This window comes from Pongo pygmaeus, chromosome 4 (assembly GCF_028885625.2).
Source record: "Pongo pygmaeus isolate AG05252 chromosome 4, NHGRI_mPonPyg2-v2.0_pri, whole genome shotgun sequence".
In the NCBI taxonomy this organism is placed as follows: Eukaryota; Metazoa; Chordata; class Mammalia; order Primates; family Hominidae; genus Pongo; species Pongo pygmaeus.
The window spans coordinates 140376550-140392709 of NC_072377.2; the positions used below are offsets into that span (position 1 = coordinate 140376550).

At 47.1% G+C, this 16160-nt stretch overlaps 1 protein-coding gene across 2 annotated transcripts in view; it reads left to right on the forward strand.

The window, feature by feature from the left end:
* SLC25A48 (solute carrier family 25 member 48) overlaps positions 1-16160 on the forward strand; it is a 48570-nt gene continuing 32410 nt past the window's right edge. The window contains exons 1-3 of one of the 2 annotated variants that reach the window (XM_063665217.1): positions 1-231; positions 7752-7795; positions 15775-15846. In XM_063665217.1, the coding sequence (XP_063521287.1) occupies positions 186-231; positions 7752-7795; positions 15775-15846 (162 nt within the window). In that variant the 5' untranslated portion in view covers positions 1-185. The remainder of the gene's footprint in view (positions 232-7751; positions 7796-15774; positions 15847-16160) is intronic. The other variant, XM_054488397.2, reaches the window with a different exon arrangement.

The window sequence follows — 16160 nt, forward strand, 5'->3', positions numbered from 1 at the left end:
ACTTGGAGAGGTGAGCGCGGCAGCCCGCGCAGCCGGTGACTCGGGGACTGGGTTTGGAGTAGGACCTGCGGCGTGCTCGAGACTCCGACTTCGGTCTTGCGGCGCTCTCGCGCCCGCGGGCCATGCTCCACTGACTCTAAGTGGGCACTGCCCCGGCTCCGGGAGGGCGAGACAGAGCACCGACCATGGGAAGCTTCCAGCTGGAAGACTTTGCGGCGGGCTGGATCGGAGGTGAGTGTGCTTACCGGGGACCCCTGGTCAGAGAGAGAGAGCCTAGCGGAGTTAGCCTCTGTGCTCTGTGGAAACTTTGCGCCTCTGTGCGCTGCCATCCCGCTCCCCGTTGCGCGCGCAGCCTGCTTTGGGGAGTGCCCGGCCCCGAGATCCCCCTGGTGGTCTTGTAGTTGCCAGGGCTAAATTCTGAGAGCTTCACAGCGATTCGGGCTGAGCTTCTGATTTGCTCATTAAGTTAGGATCCGTGGGACTTGATGAGGTAATGATTAAACAGCTCGTCAAAGCCCACAGCCAATGGAGGCTCCTGGCGGCGCACACACCCTTCAGTGACCTGGTGCACACCTGAATTGCGGACGTGGCTCGCGGAAACTTATGTATGCGGGTAGCGCTTGGCTGCTGACCCCGGGGCGCAGGGTGGTGGGGAGCCAGGTTTCGAGATCAGGCCGGCCCAAGGGGGCGTCCCGACTGGAGGGAGCAGAGCTCTCACAGCAGGAAGCGGAGCGCCGGCTGCAGGTGCCCATTGCCAGGCTGCGAGGAACACTTACTGCCTTCAGCCGCCGCCAACCGTCAGCCATCGCCTACCTCCAAGTCCCCTTCTCCGGGCACTGTTGGGTCTGCTGATCCCTTCGCCACAGCTCCCAAAGCCACTCTTTTACTGGGCCTGGGATGGGTTGCCTGGGCGGGAGTTGCATTCATTTCCTTGCTTCTCCATTTTTCTTTCCAATCGGTCTATCCCTCTTTTCTCAGCTATTAGGAAAGGGGGGAAGTTTGAGGGACTTTGCTAATTGTGTTAAAAAAAAAAAAAAAAAAGTCTTTCTTTGGACCCATCTAGAAGGGTTATCCTAAAAGGGATGTTGGCAAATGTAGCCCCTCACCAAAGGGAAAAAAAAATAAGATGAAATGACCAACAAACCAGATTGGATCCCAACTCCTCCCCTCCCACCTAGCAGGAGACCACCTCTCTCCCCAGACCAGTGGCTGCAGGGCCCTGCTTCACACCTTCCTGAGCAGAGGTGGCTCCTTTCACCTTGAGTAAGTCTGTTGGCACAGATGCCCTTGGGTGGGGCTGAGACCTGCCTCTCCTAACTTTCCCAGTCAGGGGGCTGCAGCCTGAGGCCCCCTGGGCATATCCAGGCCCTTTTTGACTGGGCATTATTCCACCATTCAGCGGGGCAGGCAGAGAGAGGACACACTTCTGTGGGCTGCCCCTTAAATAAGCAGACCACCTTCAGTAGGGATGCAAATGGCTTGGTTTGAGAAATGCCCTGGAAGGTAGGGCTGTGTCAGAGTAGTTCCAAGACTCTGACACCCCTCCCCACCCCCAAACGTGATAACATGTGAACCCTCCCCAACTCACAGCAAGTAGAGGATTTTTGTGCTTTGTTCTGGTATTGTCCTTGCTTTGGTGATGTTATTGAAAGTAATGGCAAAAATCGCAATTACTTTTGCACCAAACTAATAAGCTGCCTTTTTTTTTTTGGCTTCCATCAAATGATGATAAGTGTTTATTACACCTGAATACTTACTAGGTGCCAGGTATCGTTTAAGTGCTATATGTATTCTTTTAAAACAATTTTATCAAGGTTTATTTTACATATTATAAAATTCACCCATTTCAAATGTACAATTCAATGTCTTTTAGTAATTTTACAGGGAAGTGCAACCATCACCATAAATTTGTTTTAGAACATTTTCACTCCCTCATTAAGATCCCTCATTTGAAGTTGAATGCTGTTCCCTTTCCTTAATCTCCTTTCTGTAAATTTGCCTTTCCTGGGTATGTTATGTCAATTGAATCTTGCAATATGTGATCTCTTGTGTCAGTTTATGCATAGTTCTTTAATTATTATAACAACCCCAAAGAGGTAGGTACCGTTGCATCCTTATTTTACAGATGAGGAAGCTGAGATACAGAGAAATTCACAGACTTGCCTAAGACCATGCATCTAGTATTGGCACTAGGATTCTAACCCAGGCTGCCTGGCACCGGAATCTGCCATCTTAATTTCATCTTAACTCTTTCTGAACAACCTTGCATAACAAAATTTTGCCCTTTTCTTGATATTACCCCCTCCCCCAACACACACACATTTTGTTTGAGATTTTACTGGTTTGTGAAGTGCCAAGGTCTGGAAACCACTGACCTTGTAATCCTATTTTTTAAATCTCAAATCCCCTGCTTTCAGATGGGTGGGCCAATAAGTGGCAGGGAGATGTTGGTCCAAGGCTGGATCTAAGCCTGCCCTGAGCTGAAGGATGTGTGCACTCACTATGGGGGAGGCCATGGAGACTGAGGACCAGCGCTCCTCCCCCCACTACTGGGAAGGGTTAATTACTGCCATCACCTCTCTGCCTCTGCCCAGTTTAGTAGGTAGGAGGGGATAAGAGGGGACAGGTGGTTCTGGACCCAGGGAATCATTGTTCCGGGATTAGCTGGTTTCTTCGTCCCTATAAATATCTAATATTCCAGGAGCCCTTAGCTATCTTACCTGGTTAAATCACCTCTACTAACACAGATATTTCCTTCCTCCACAGTGTTCTCGGGAATTTGTCTTTGAAGAACAGTTTCCCTTTCAATTTCAGTCACCAACTGCTACAACAAGGCTGATATGGTTTGGCTGTTTACCCACCCAAATCTCATCTTGTATTGTAGCTCCCATTATTCCACATGTCATGGGAGGGACCCCTGTGGGAGGTAATTGAATCATGGGTGCAGGCTTTCCCATGCTGTTCTCATGGTAGTGAATAAGTCTCATGAGATCCAAAGGCTTATAAAGGGGAGTTCCCTACACAAGCTCTCTTTTTCCCTGGCACCATGTAAGATGTGACTTTGCTCCTCTTTAACCTTCTACCATTATTGTGTGGCCTCCTCAGCCATGTAGAACTGTGAGTCAATTAAACCTCTTTCCTTTGTAAATTACCCAGTCTCAGTAATGTCTTTATTAGCAGAATGAGAATGGACTAATACAGTAAGTTGGTACCAGTACAGTGGGACGTTACTGTAAAGATACCTGAAAATGTGGAAGCAACTTTGGAACTGGGTAACAGGCAGATGTTGGAACAGTCTGAAGGGCTCAGAAGAAGACAGAAAAATGTGGAAAAGTTTGGAACTTCCTAGAGACTTGTTGAATGGTTTTAACCAAAATGCTGATAGTGATATGGACAATGAAGTCCTGGTTGAGATGGTCTCAGATGGAGATGAGGAACTTGTTGGGAACTGGAATAAAGGTGACTCTTGCTATGTTTTAGCAAAGAGACTGGTGACATTTTGCCCCTGCCTTAGAGATCTGTGGAACTTTGAACCTGAGAGAGATGTTTTAGGGTGTCTGGTGGAAGAAATTACTAAGCAGCAAAGCATTCGAGAGGTGATTTCAGTGCTGCTAAAAGCATTCAGTTTTATGTATTCACAAAGATATGGTTTGGAATTGGAACTTATGTTTAAAAGTGAAGCAGATCATAAAAGCTTGGAAAATTTGCAGCCTAATGATGCAATAGAAAATAAAAACCCATTATCTGGGGAGAGATTCAAGCCTGCTGCAGAAATTTGCATAAGTAACAAGGAGATAAATGTTAATCACCAAGACAGTGGGGTAAATATCTGCAGGGCATGTCAGAGACCTTGGTGACAGCCCCTCCCATCACAGACCCAGAGGCCTAGGAGGAAAAAATGGTTTCCTGGGCTGGGCCCAGGGCCCCCCTGCTCTGTGCAGCCTAGAGACTTGATGCTCTGTGTCCCAGCCACTCCAGCCATGGCTAAAAGGGGCCAAGGTACAGCTTGGGCTATGGCTTCAGAGGGTGCAAGCCCCAAGCCTTGGCAGCTTACACATGGTGTTGAGCCTGCAGGTGGATAGAAGTCAAGAATTGAGCTTTGGGAACCTCCATCTAGATTTCAGAGGATGTATGAAAATGCCTGGATGTCCAGGCAGAAGTTTGCTGCAGTTGGCTGCAGGGGTGGGGCCCTCATGGAGAACCTCTGCTAGGGCAGTGTGGATGGGAAATGTAGGGTGGGAGGCCCACACAGAGTCCCCACTGGGGCAATGCCTAGTAGAGCTGTGAGAAGAGAGCCACCATCCTCCAGATCCCAGAATGGTAGATCCACTGACAGCTTGCACCATGCACCTGGAAAAGCCACAGACACTCATTGCCAGCCTCATGGGCATTATAATTTTTTATAAGATTATTTTTTAAAAAAGAAACCCCATTTCCTTTCTCCCTCAGTTCCTTCCCCAATGGTGACCTCTCAGAGCACTTTCCTTTGCAGCGGGGCATGCAGATGAGCTATGTTGATAGCATTTGCTAACTCCTGGGAGACACTCATGCCAGCAGCTGGGAGGAAGGCTGTACTCTGCAAAACCACAGGATGGAGCTGCCCAAGACCATGGGAACCCACCTCTTGCATTAGCGTGAACTGGATATGAAACATGGAACAAAGGAGATCATTTCAGAGCTTTAAGATTTGGTTGCCCCACTGGATTTTGGACTTGCATGGAGCCTGTAGCTCCTTTGTTTTGGCCAATTTTTCCCATTTGGAACAGGTGTATTTACCCAATGCTTATACCCCCATTGTTTCTGGGAAGTAACTAGCTTGCTTTTGATTTTACAGGCTTATAAGTAGAAGGGACTTGCCTTGTCTCAGATGAGACTTTGGACTGTGGACTTTTGAGTTAATGCTGAAATGAGTTAAGACTTTGGGGCGCCATTGGGAAGGCATGATTTGTTTTGAAATGTGAGGACATGAGGTTTGGGAGGGGCCAGGAGTGGAATGATATAGTTTGTCTGTGTCCTCATCCAAACCTCATCTTGAATTGTAGCTCCCATAAGGTGTCATGGGAGAGACCCATGTGTCATGGGAAAGACCCAGTGGGAGGTAATTGAATCATGGGAGTGAGTTTTCCTGTGCTATTCTTGTGGTAGTGAATGAGTCTCATGAGACCTGATGGCTTTATAAAGGGGTGTTCCCCAAACTCTCTTTTTGCCTTCTGCCATGTAAGACATGACTTGCTCCTCCTTCACCTTCCACCATGATTGTGTGGCCTCCCCAGACATGTGGAACTGTAAGTTGATTAAACTTCTTTCCTTTATAAATTACCCAGGCTTGGGCATGTCTTTGATAGCAGCATGAGAACAAATTAATACAAAGGGCTTCTTAATCTAAGTGGCCTTCGGGCAGCCTTGGTTCTCTTCAAATTGTACAGGTCTTGTGAGTGTGTGTGTGTATAGGTATTTTTTTCTGTGAAAATATACAGTGTATTCATCACTTTTCCAAAGAGGTCTTCTTTTAAAAAAATTCTATGGTGACATCACTCACATTTGAGCATCCTATAGCTGTCAGGCTCTCTGCTAGGTATTTTATATGCATTACTGAATTTCATTCTTACCATGGAAGCAGGAGGTAGGTGCTGTTATTATTCCCACTCTACACATGCTAAAAGTGAGACATAGAGAAGTTAAGTAACCTGCAGGTAACTGAAAAGTTTTCAGGTTTTTTCTTTACACATACGCTACCCCGCTTTTTGAGCTGAAATTCATATAATAGAAAATTAACCATTTGAAAGTGTATAATTGAGTGGCATTTATTACATTCACAACACTGTGCAACCATCACTTCTATCTAGTTCCAAAACATTTTTCTCATGACCAAAGAAGATGCTGTACACTTCAAGAGTCACTCCCATTTCCACCTCTTCCCAGTCCTGGCAACCACTAATTTACTTTCTGTCTCTATGGATTTACCTGTTCTGGATAATTCATATAGGTAGAGTCATACAATACCTTGCCTTTTGTGTCTGGCCTTTTTAATTTAGCATAATGTTTTGGAGGTGCATCTATGCTGTAGCATGCATCAATAGTTTGTTTATTTTTATTGCCAAACAGTATTCCTCTGTATAAATATCCCACATTTTGTTTATTCATACACCAGTTGATGGGCATTCATACACCAGTTGATGGGCATTTTTGGCTATTGTAAACAATGTTGCCGTGATGTGTGTGTACTTGTACTTGTTTTAGTATCTGTTTTCTGTTATTGGGTATATATGTAGGAATTGAATTGTTGGGTTAGGTTGTAACTCTATGTTTAGCTTTTTTGAGGAACTGCCAAACTGTTTCCACCGTGGCTGTACCATTTTACATTTCTACCAGCAATGTACAAGAGTTCCAATTTCTCTACATCCTTGCCAACAGTTCTTTTCCACCTTTTTTCAATTATAGCTATCCTAGTGCATGTGAAGAGGACTCTCTTTGTGGTTTCAATTTGCATTTCCCAAATGACTACAGATGTTGAGCATCTATTCATGTGTCTGTTGGTCATCTGTATATCATCTTTGGAGAAATGTGTGTGCAAGTCCTTTGCCCATTAAAACTATTTTAGTCAGTTGTAAGAGTTCTTTCTATATATGAATACTAAATCCTTATCAAAACGTGATTTCCACACATTTTCTCCCATTCTGTAGGATGTCTTCACTTTTGTGTGCAAAAGTTTTCAATTTTTATGAATGTTATTATTTCTTGTGTTGTGTAGGGGAGTTAGAGATAACCTCCCACCCCTTGTTTAGCTCCTACTGGGCTCTTCAGCTGAATATAAAAACCAAATTGACACCAGGCTGATTAACAAGAGAAAAATAATACAGATTTTATTAGTTTTTCATGACGTAGGGATCTTCACAAGAGAGTGAAGTTGGGAGAAGTGGCCAACGCAAGATCTTTTCATACTTTTTAGACAAAGAGTGATCAATTTGAGAAGAAATGACAGGACAAAGAAAATCTGGCTAGGGTGGTGGAATTTTGCTAGAGGAGTCACTAGGAGATGTGTGGGTGGGGGGTATAAAACAGGTAGAAGATAAGGATTACTTCATTAAGTATGAATTCAGGGCCACTGCAGCCTTCAATTCTGAATCCCAGCTAATAAGGGCTATTTTCTTACCCTGGTATGGAGAGGGTACCCCTCCCAGAGGAATCTTTATTGCTTGTTGCATGCAGGAAGAGGCAGGTCAGCTCACCCTTTCAGAAGTTATGATTTCTCAATGTTTTCAACTTGAAATAATCAATGTACCCATCTGCTATATTTTGGTATGTCATGTCCTTCACTCCTTCATTTGGTTGTACACTTGGTATCATATCTAAGAGTCCATTGTAAATCACAGGTCAAGATTTTTTTCTATGTTTTAGTTTAAGAATCTTATAGTTTTGCTCTCCCATTTAGGTCTTTGATCTATTTTGAGTTAATTTTGTATATGGTATGAGGTAGGGGGTCTGTCTCTACTCTTTCACTCTTTTGCTTGTGAATATCCACTTGTCCCAGTCCCTTTGCCTTCCTTTTATGGAGTGATTGCTTGTTTTACTCTATTTTCTCTGCCTTCCTTGGTGCGTGGGCCAGTGCCTAGCACATTGGAGCCCACCCACTCCCCCTACTCCAGCAACTGACCATTGACTAAATGAGTGCCTGTTTTGTCCCAAGAGCTGGCTGGTGCAGGCCAGGAGTCCAAGGGCTGAGTTACCAGGCATTCTTTTTTGATCCACAGGTGCAGCCAGTGTCATCGTCGGCCACCCTCTGGACACGGTCAAGGTACAGTAGCCATGTTTCCCATTACCTCTTAAAAAGAAGCATGGAGCTGACCTGCCTCTGGGACTATGCCTGCTGTTTCTAATCTCCCAGAGAGTCTTCTGCCCAGGGCAGACTCTCTGTTGCCAGTCCAGGGGGTGTGGAGTGCCAGGAGGTCTGGTTTAGACTCAGAACCCTCAGAGGTCCAGGTAGAACTTTAGAACTAGATTGGAGATGGGAACCTATCATTACCTGATGACACACATGGGTGTGAGGACTCTGGAGCTGTTGGGACCTTCCTGGCATTGGTATTATCCAAGTCCCTTGTTCCGGGATGTTCCCTAGAAAGGGGAAGGGGCTCATCTCGGATCATACAACAAGTTAAAAACTGAGGTGCGAGATGCTGCAAAGGAGCAGTCTTTCACCCCATCCCCACCCCTGCACCCGTCCCCAGTGGTGAGCAGAATTTAGAGCTATGCTCTGGGAACGGAGCCATAAATTGTGCCTCCTCACTGCTGACTGGCTTCCAGATCCATTTCTAAAGCTCTGCCTGGATTGTGCACAGAGAGGAGCCTCACAGACCCTTTTAAAATGGCTGCTGCAATGTCCTTTCTCCCCATCTTGCTCCCTGTATGAAAATGGACTGTCTCCTAGGTCAGGGCCCATGCTCACCCTCTTGATGGGAAGATCAGCCTACCTGTTTTAAATATTTGAAGAAATACCTTAAGTAGTAAAGGGGGTGTTTATGCTCCCCAGGGGACATCCCAATGCAGGGGGATGGCAGGCAGGACCCAGTGCTGGGAAATGGGCACACAAAGTGGTGAGTGAAGCAGGCTTAGTCTACCCTCCTGGAATGGTATAATCTTCCCATTTTATATAGGAGGGGGGTAAGGTGCAGGGTTCAGGAACCTGCCCCAGACCTCAGAACTGGGCATTGTAGTGCTGGATTCAAAGCTCCAAAGTAAACTTTACTTCCGGGCTGACCTAGGCTTTGAGGACTCAGGAGTGAGGGAGGCAGGCAAGGAGATAGATGTTTTTAGGACACTGATGGACAATAATTAGGGAACACAACAGATGCACAAAGCAGTTATGGACAGTGGTAGGTGCTGGGGGACAATAACACAAGGTGATGGCAAAGACAGTGATGAGAGCCTTCTCTATTTTGAAGAGTCAGGGATGGCCTCTCTGCCAGGGAGGCAGCTAAGTTGAGACTCAAATGACACAAAGAGCCAGACATGCAGAACTGGGGTCAGAGTGCTATTCACAGAGGGACAAGCTAGTGCAAAGCCCAAAGAGTGGGAACAGGCTGTGATGTACGTTCTCCAGGAAAACAAAGAAGGCTAGTGTGTGTGTGGTGCACACAGTGAACTGAGCAAGTGGTGTGGTGCAGGTGCTGGGAGAGACCCAGGGAGAATGGGATTGCAGAGTGTGCTAGGGGACTTGCTGCATGCCTCCTGCCAGCCCTGCACACCCAGGCCCTAGGTCCCAGAGCCCACCAAGGAGGGCTGTGCAGCAAGTTCATGTCTGAAGTGGACTTACTAGCATATCACGGCTGAGCCATTGCTGCCCAGAGTTAGGGCCCATGTCTGGCACTCCCCAGGGCTGTCCAGAGCTAAGCCAGGTCCTTAGAAACCTTTTCCACCTCTGTGGTAGCTGCCCACTGAGCCTTCTCCACCCTCCATGAGAGCTGGCTAGTTACTGTGCCCAGGCCTGGCTTTCCTAGCCTGTGGCCTTTGACTCTCTCCTGTTCAGAGTGCAGCTCAGCACGGAGCTGGGCACAGCCTCCCTGGGTGAGTACCTGCTGAATGAGTGGCCATCTGGGACCTCAGCCAAGTTCAAGGTGCCTGCTGCATACCTTTCCAGGGCTGGGCCTTGGGGAGACTTGGAAGACTCAGATGCACTCCCTAATGTCTCCATGAGAGTGCTGGTTGTTCCTGGCAATTCTCACCCTCCCAAACTCACCTAAGTCATTCCCAGTCTGTCTTCTCCAGGCTCATTCAACAAACCAGTTCACAAGAATGGATCAGTGGGGAGGCAGCATGGCCAAACCAGAAAGCATGGGCTTTGGAACCATGCAGGCTGTAGGTGTGAATCCTGTTTTTGCCATTTCCTGATTTCATAGCCTCCTGTTAAACACGATACGAATCCTTGGCTTACAGGGTCAGTATAAGATTATAAGCATTGTTTCTGGTACCCAGTAGGGATTCAAAATTGGTAGCTGCTATTTTTATCAACATCGTTCAATATATATTAAGTTTTGCTCAGTTACCACATCATGTGACAATGTCCAGCAAGATTTTAACCAAAGTTGGAGAATGTGTTCTCATTTCTCTGATTTCAATGGTATTTATAAATTTCTCTTTGGGGGTCAGTGGGACACCTCAAAAGATGAACAAGCATTCTCCAAGTGGCATGCTCAGTCACTGACCATGGAACTGCCTGCCACAGGCCCAGCATCTTGGCAAGGAAAAGGGCTGTTGTTTCTCTAAAACCCAGGCTGACTTAATATAAGTGAGTTAGTAACAAGTCACTGTTGGGTGTGAGAGATTTCACGGTAAAAATTTGAGGGTATGGATTAGTTTCCTTGGGCTGCTGTAACAAATAACCACCAACTGGGTGGCTTAAAACAGTAGAAATTTATTTCCTCACAAGTCAGAAGTAGGAAGTCCAAAACCAAGGTGTTGGTGCCTTCTGGAGGCTCCGAGGGAGAACCTGCCACATGGTCCTCTGCCAGCTTCCAGTGCCTGCTGCGGTGCTCGGCATTCCTTGGGCAGTGGCTCCGTAACTCCAGGCCCTGCCTGTCTTCACATGGACTCCCCTCTGAGTCTCTGTGTGTCAGATCTTCCCATCCTTCCTAAGGACACTAGCCATTGGATTTAGTGCAATTTACAGGAGTGGAGCTCCCTGGCCACAGTTAGGCAACTGTGGCCTCACTAACCAGGCTGGGCTTTCTCCCTTCTCTGCACTCTGCCCCAAAGCTCTGGAGGGAAGCCCTCCTGAAACATGACATCCAGTCTTTGTTCGGCCTGAGTGGCCCTGTTGCACTCCAGCACATCTTCTTTCCTTCCTTCTGGCTGATGTTTTCTCAACAGACCCTGTCCACCAAGAAACGACCAGGCAAGTCTGAATAACTGGAAATCCAGTCCTGGCCTTATCAGCTACTCTCCAGTGACGTGGGCACAGCACTTAACCTTCCTGAGCCTTGATTTCCTTGTCTGTAAAGTGGGCAAGTAGCACCTCCCTGGTGGGGCTGTTGTGAAGATCGTTCATGGAGGTACTGAGGATACAGCAATGAGTGAGATGATGCTACTATGAAGAATAGACAAGCTGGGGTGCAGAGAGGTAGACAGTCACTTGTCTAGGGTCCCGGGACTCACCTGTGGAAGAACCCGGCTACAAGGGCCTGTGCTGCTGACCCAGGTAAAAGGCTTATTCCTATGCCCTTGGCTGCGTGGTCGGAGGTTGAGGAGGCCTGGCTGGTGCCTATGTCTGATGCAGCGTGGCTAGGTTTTCTAGTCAGGGCTTGGCTGCCTCTAGACCAGGGGTCCCCAACTCCCATACCAGACCAGTACCAGCCTGTGGCCTGTTAGGAACGGGGCCACAGCAGGAGGTGAGCAGTGGGTAAGTGAGCATTACTGCCTGAGTTCTGCTTCCTGTCAGATCAGTGGCAGCATTAGATTCTCGTAAGAGCACAAACCCTATTATGAACTGCGCATGTGAGGGATCTAGGTTGCCCGCTGTTTATGAGAATCTGATGCCTGATGATCTGATGGTTTCACCTCAAAGCCATCACCCCACCCTGGTCCTTGGAAAAACTGTCTTCCACAAAACTGGTCCCTGGTGCCAAAAATGTTGGGGACCACTCTTGTAGACCACTGGGACTGGACTGCAATGGACAGGCTTTGGGAGGGGGTGTCTGCCTCCTTCTCATGAACATCCCAGTGGGGGTTCTTGTTTTGCTTCAGCATACTCCCCACCATTCTAGGCTACCCCCTCACTAACCAGTCCAGTCTGGGGCATGCATGTTAGCCCAGGACAGCCAGGGCATGGCTTGCTCTGCCAGGTCAGGGGCAGGCCAGGCAGTGGCTCGGCTCTAAGCTCTGAGGCTTCATCCACCTCACCTCTGACACTGAGCACTCATTCTCTTCTCCTTGGGTTTTCAGCTCTGGGGTGCTGAGAGCTTCCAATGGGAGGGAAACCATGAACTGGAGTAGCATGAGATTCATAGCACCCCTGACATGAAGCTCATAGTTTTGGGCTAAATATTGCATGAAGGGCCATGATCTTCAAGATGTATCCACTGCATTCACAGAATCCAGGGCTCCCATTCTGTATAAGGACCAAAGAAAGTGTCAGAGACCTGGGAAAATAGTATAGTATATAAGAAGGAAAGTACAGAATCAAAATTAATGCTGCACTAAATATTGACAAAATATAACCTCATGTTAAATAGTCAAATGCAACTCAGCTTTCATGGAGGTCTATGTGGATGATATTAATATGGGATGTACATTAAATATATACAATTATACTTAATTTTATCTTATTTGATACAATATGAGCAGGTTTGCAAAAGTGAAAGGGTCCAAAATCTAAGCAAGTCTTAAAATGGCTTTGATTCTACATAACCAGGAGAGACGAGAAAGATAATGGCAAGACCATCAATTCTGTAGGCCAAAATGAGGGCTCTGGACACCTCAGATTTGGAGATATTTTCCCTAATAACTAAAAGCACTGAAGTTGGGCTAGGGAACCAAGCTCTCTTCTCTCTTGCCTTTCATAGGTGTTCATTGAGTACCTATTATATACCTAACACTATGTATAGGTCAGAGAACCCAGCCCTCAGGGCAGTAACACCTGGTCAAGAGCTTGGACTGGACTTGTTTTGGTCTGAGTAGGCTAGAGGTTGCTGGGAATAGCAGCCTCTGGGGTCCTGTGGAGTGAAAGGCCTTGGGGATGAACCAAACGAGGGGGCCAGGTTCCTGGGGAAACCATGTGAGGCAGTGTGGTTGACTGAATAATGGTCCTCAAGACATGCCTGTGTCCTCATCTATGGAACCTGTGAATGTCATCTTATATGGCAGAAGAAAACTTCGCAGGTAGATTATGTTAAGGATCTTGAGATGGGAAGATGATCCTGGATTATCAGGAAGGTTCTTAAATGTAATTACAAGAGTCCTTATAAGAGAGAGGTGGAGGGAGATTTAGATTTCTTCCTACAGAAAAGGAAGAAAACAATGTGACAACAGAAGCAGGGAGAGAAGAGGAGCTGTGATGCTGGGGCTCCGGGAAAGAGGGTGAACCCCAAAAGCTGGGGGAGACAAGAAAACAGATTCTCCTCAAGAGCCTCCCGAGGGAGTGCTGCCTTGCCAGCACACTGATCTTAGCCCACTGAGACTCATTTCAGATTTCTGGTCTTAGAACGGTGAGATAATGCATTCATGCTGTTTTAAGCCATGAAGTTTGGGGTAATTTGTTACAGCAGCAACAGGAAACTAATATAAGTAGTCAGTTGTGTTCATCTGTAAGATGGAACCAGTATCTGTGCCTTAGACCATCTGTGGGATTTAGTGAGGTCAGTTTTATATGATGGTCAGTATGCAGTTGGTGCGTAATAAATGCCTTCTCCTGCTATCACTGGGGGCCCTAGAGACTTGGGCTTTTCTGCTGGCCTCAGTGCCAGCCTACCCGAGTGCTCAGCATGCCTGACAGACCTTTGCTTTGAAATTATTCTGTGATCCAGGTTTGGCTCTCAGGTTGAGTTCCTTCATGTATCATTGGCTTGAGTGACTCAACCACTCAATTTTCTTAGCAGGAACTTGATTACTTGTTGCAGGGGGTGGGTGGCAGTCAGCCATTCTGTGGATTCACTTTCCAGGGACAGCCCTGGGAGAGTGTTGGACCTCATGACAGCCTTACATGGGGCACAAAGAGAGAACTGCACCCCTCCACCACCTGGCCCAAGTCATTGTCCTGGTTGTGGACATCCCACTCCGAGGTAGGCCTCTGTGGTTCTGCTTAACAAGAAGACCTTGAAGGTCCAGTTCTAATCTTGCTGCATCTTCCAGGGAATCTCCCCCACCAAATTTAAAATTACCTTTTCCTTCTTATCACCCAGCTCTTCCTATCCTTGGTTTATTTTCCTCCATAGTACTTGTCTTCATCTAAAATATATACTTACTTGGGAATTATTTTTTATTGACCATCTTTCCTGACTCCACCAGGTTGTAAGTTCCATGAAGGGAGACTCTGGTTTCTTTACTGCTGAATTCCCTGAGATTGGAATAGTGCCTCCAATAAAATAGGCCCCGAACAAATATTGGTTGAGTGAGTCAATAAACACACTTCTCTGATTATGAAAGTAATAATTATGAACAAGGTGATACTATTTCCTATATTTTTCCTATGGCTACATATGTTTATAAAACTATTCAAATGGATGCTTCTCAAAGTCTTGGCTACGTTATTAGCCATGGTCATAAACTCAGGAGAGGAGTAGGGTGAGAGCGAAGGTGGGTCCAATGAGGCTTTAGCCTTACATGTGACATTAATTTGTTGTTGTCGTTGTTGTTGTTTTTGAGAGAATTTATTTCCATATGAGTTGTGTACTTTACATTAGTTTTAAACTACATAAACTAAAAATAATGAAAGTAACATCTGCTTATTGTAGGAAAGTTGGAAAATGCAGAAAAGTCCCATGCAGGAAAACATTGCCTGTGATCTTCACCTCTGAGATCACCATTTTAACTATATGTACTCTTCCAGGGCCTCCTCCACTTGTATACAGAGCTGATCTCAGGCAGTTCGTGTGAAGAGCTAGCCTGCTTTTCTGGGTCTCAGCCCCTCACTGCACACTGGGTTCCATGGGGATGGGCCAGTATCTCCTCTTCGGTGGTCTCATGGCTCCTTCATGCACAGGCATGACATGCTGTGCGTGCTGACAAAGTGTTTTGATGGAGAATTATAGGCTGCACATCTCAAAAGAAGTGGAACCCTCTAAGGCTAGGGCAGGGGTACTCTTCAGAGGGCTTACTCAGACCTTCTATGCCTGTCAGCTGCTGCCCCTGGTCACCAAAGCCAGCTTCCATGAGAGGCCACCACACATTAGCCATACAGTCCTTGTTCAGTCAGTGCAAAGGGGCCACTGTGCCAGGGTTGTGCCCAGCTCTGGGGATGAAAGGAAAGTAACACAGGTGGTCCTACCCTAGTTGGGCAATCCAACATAAACTCTATATAATCAAACACATAGGGCCACTGCGACATTTCGACTCAGACCTAAAAGATGAGCAGGAGCTAGAGGAAGAGGCTTCCAGAAGTGGGGAACAGCAGGGGCAGCTGGCTGGAGGCAGGAAAGAATTGCTGCTCTAGGGTCTGGGAACATGCAGCTCATGCAGGGCCCGGGGAAAGGAGATGGCATATGGGGTGAGAGACAAGTGCCTCCCAGGCTCAGGGAGAGTGCGGAATTTATTCTACATTTGATGGGAGGCTACTGGAGGCTTCATTGACCTTTGAAAATGATCAGTCTGCCTGTTGTGTAAAGAGAAATGGAGGAAGTGAGGGAGAAGCAGGAGACCAGGGAGGGCTTCAGGCCATGTTTCTAGTGAGGATGAGGGGTGAGGCCTAGGGTGGTGGTTCTAGGGACAAGAAGAGCAGGTCTCCCCCAAGGATATTTTGGAGGGTGGAGCAACAGACAGCAGATAGGTTAGAGTCCCAGTTTAGGTTTTTGTACTCAAGAGGCGGGGATCATATAATCATTCGGCACAAATAGCTGGCCTTTGCCATTCTCTCAGCAAAGCAGGCTTCTCTGCATTGAGTGAGTCTGAATGGGACATTAGAGGGAGGCAGTGCAAGCTGGAGACAGAGCACCAGCCTGGCCAGGACTGAAACCCAGACCCTTTGCTGGCGGGGTCACTATGAGCAGGGCCTTTCCCTCTGGGCATCTTTGGAGCAGTGGGGCTATGAATGATCTCTGAGCTGACCCATGCCCTTGCCTCTCTCCACAGACTCGCCTGCAGGCTGGCGTTGGCTACGGAAACACCCTCAGCTGCATCCGCATGGTGTACAGGAGGGAGAGCGTAAGTGCCCCTTGGGCGGGTAGAGTGATGCCTGCCTGGGCCCCCATGGGCTGAGGACCAGGGCCACAGCCCCACATCAGTATGCAGGTGGGGGCCTCTCATCCTGCTCTTCACACTCAGCTTGATTTTCCCTACTTCATCTCACACCACACCTCAAATATTATGTGTTACCTAAACTCACCCCTGCCACTACCACAGCATAAATGAGGAAAAACTCCAGTTTTGTGTAACCTCTGTGGAGAAATCCTGAAGAATCTGGAGCTGCAGTGTGGAAAATTCCTGCAGAAACAAGGTGATTGCTCAGTTTTTCACAA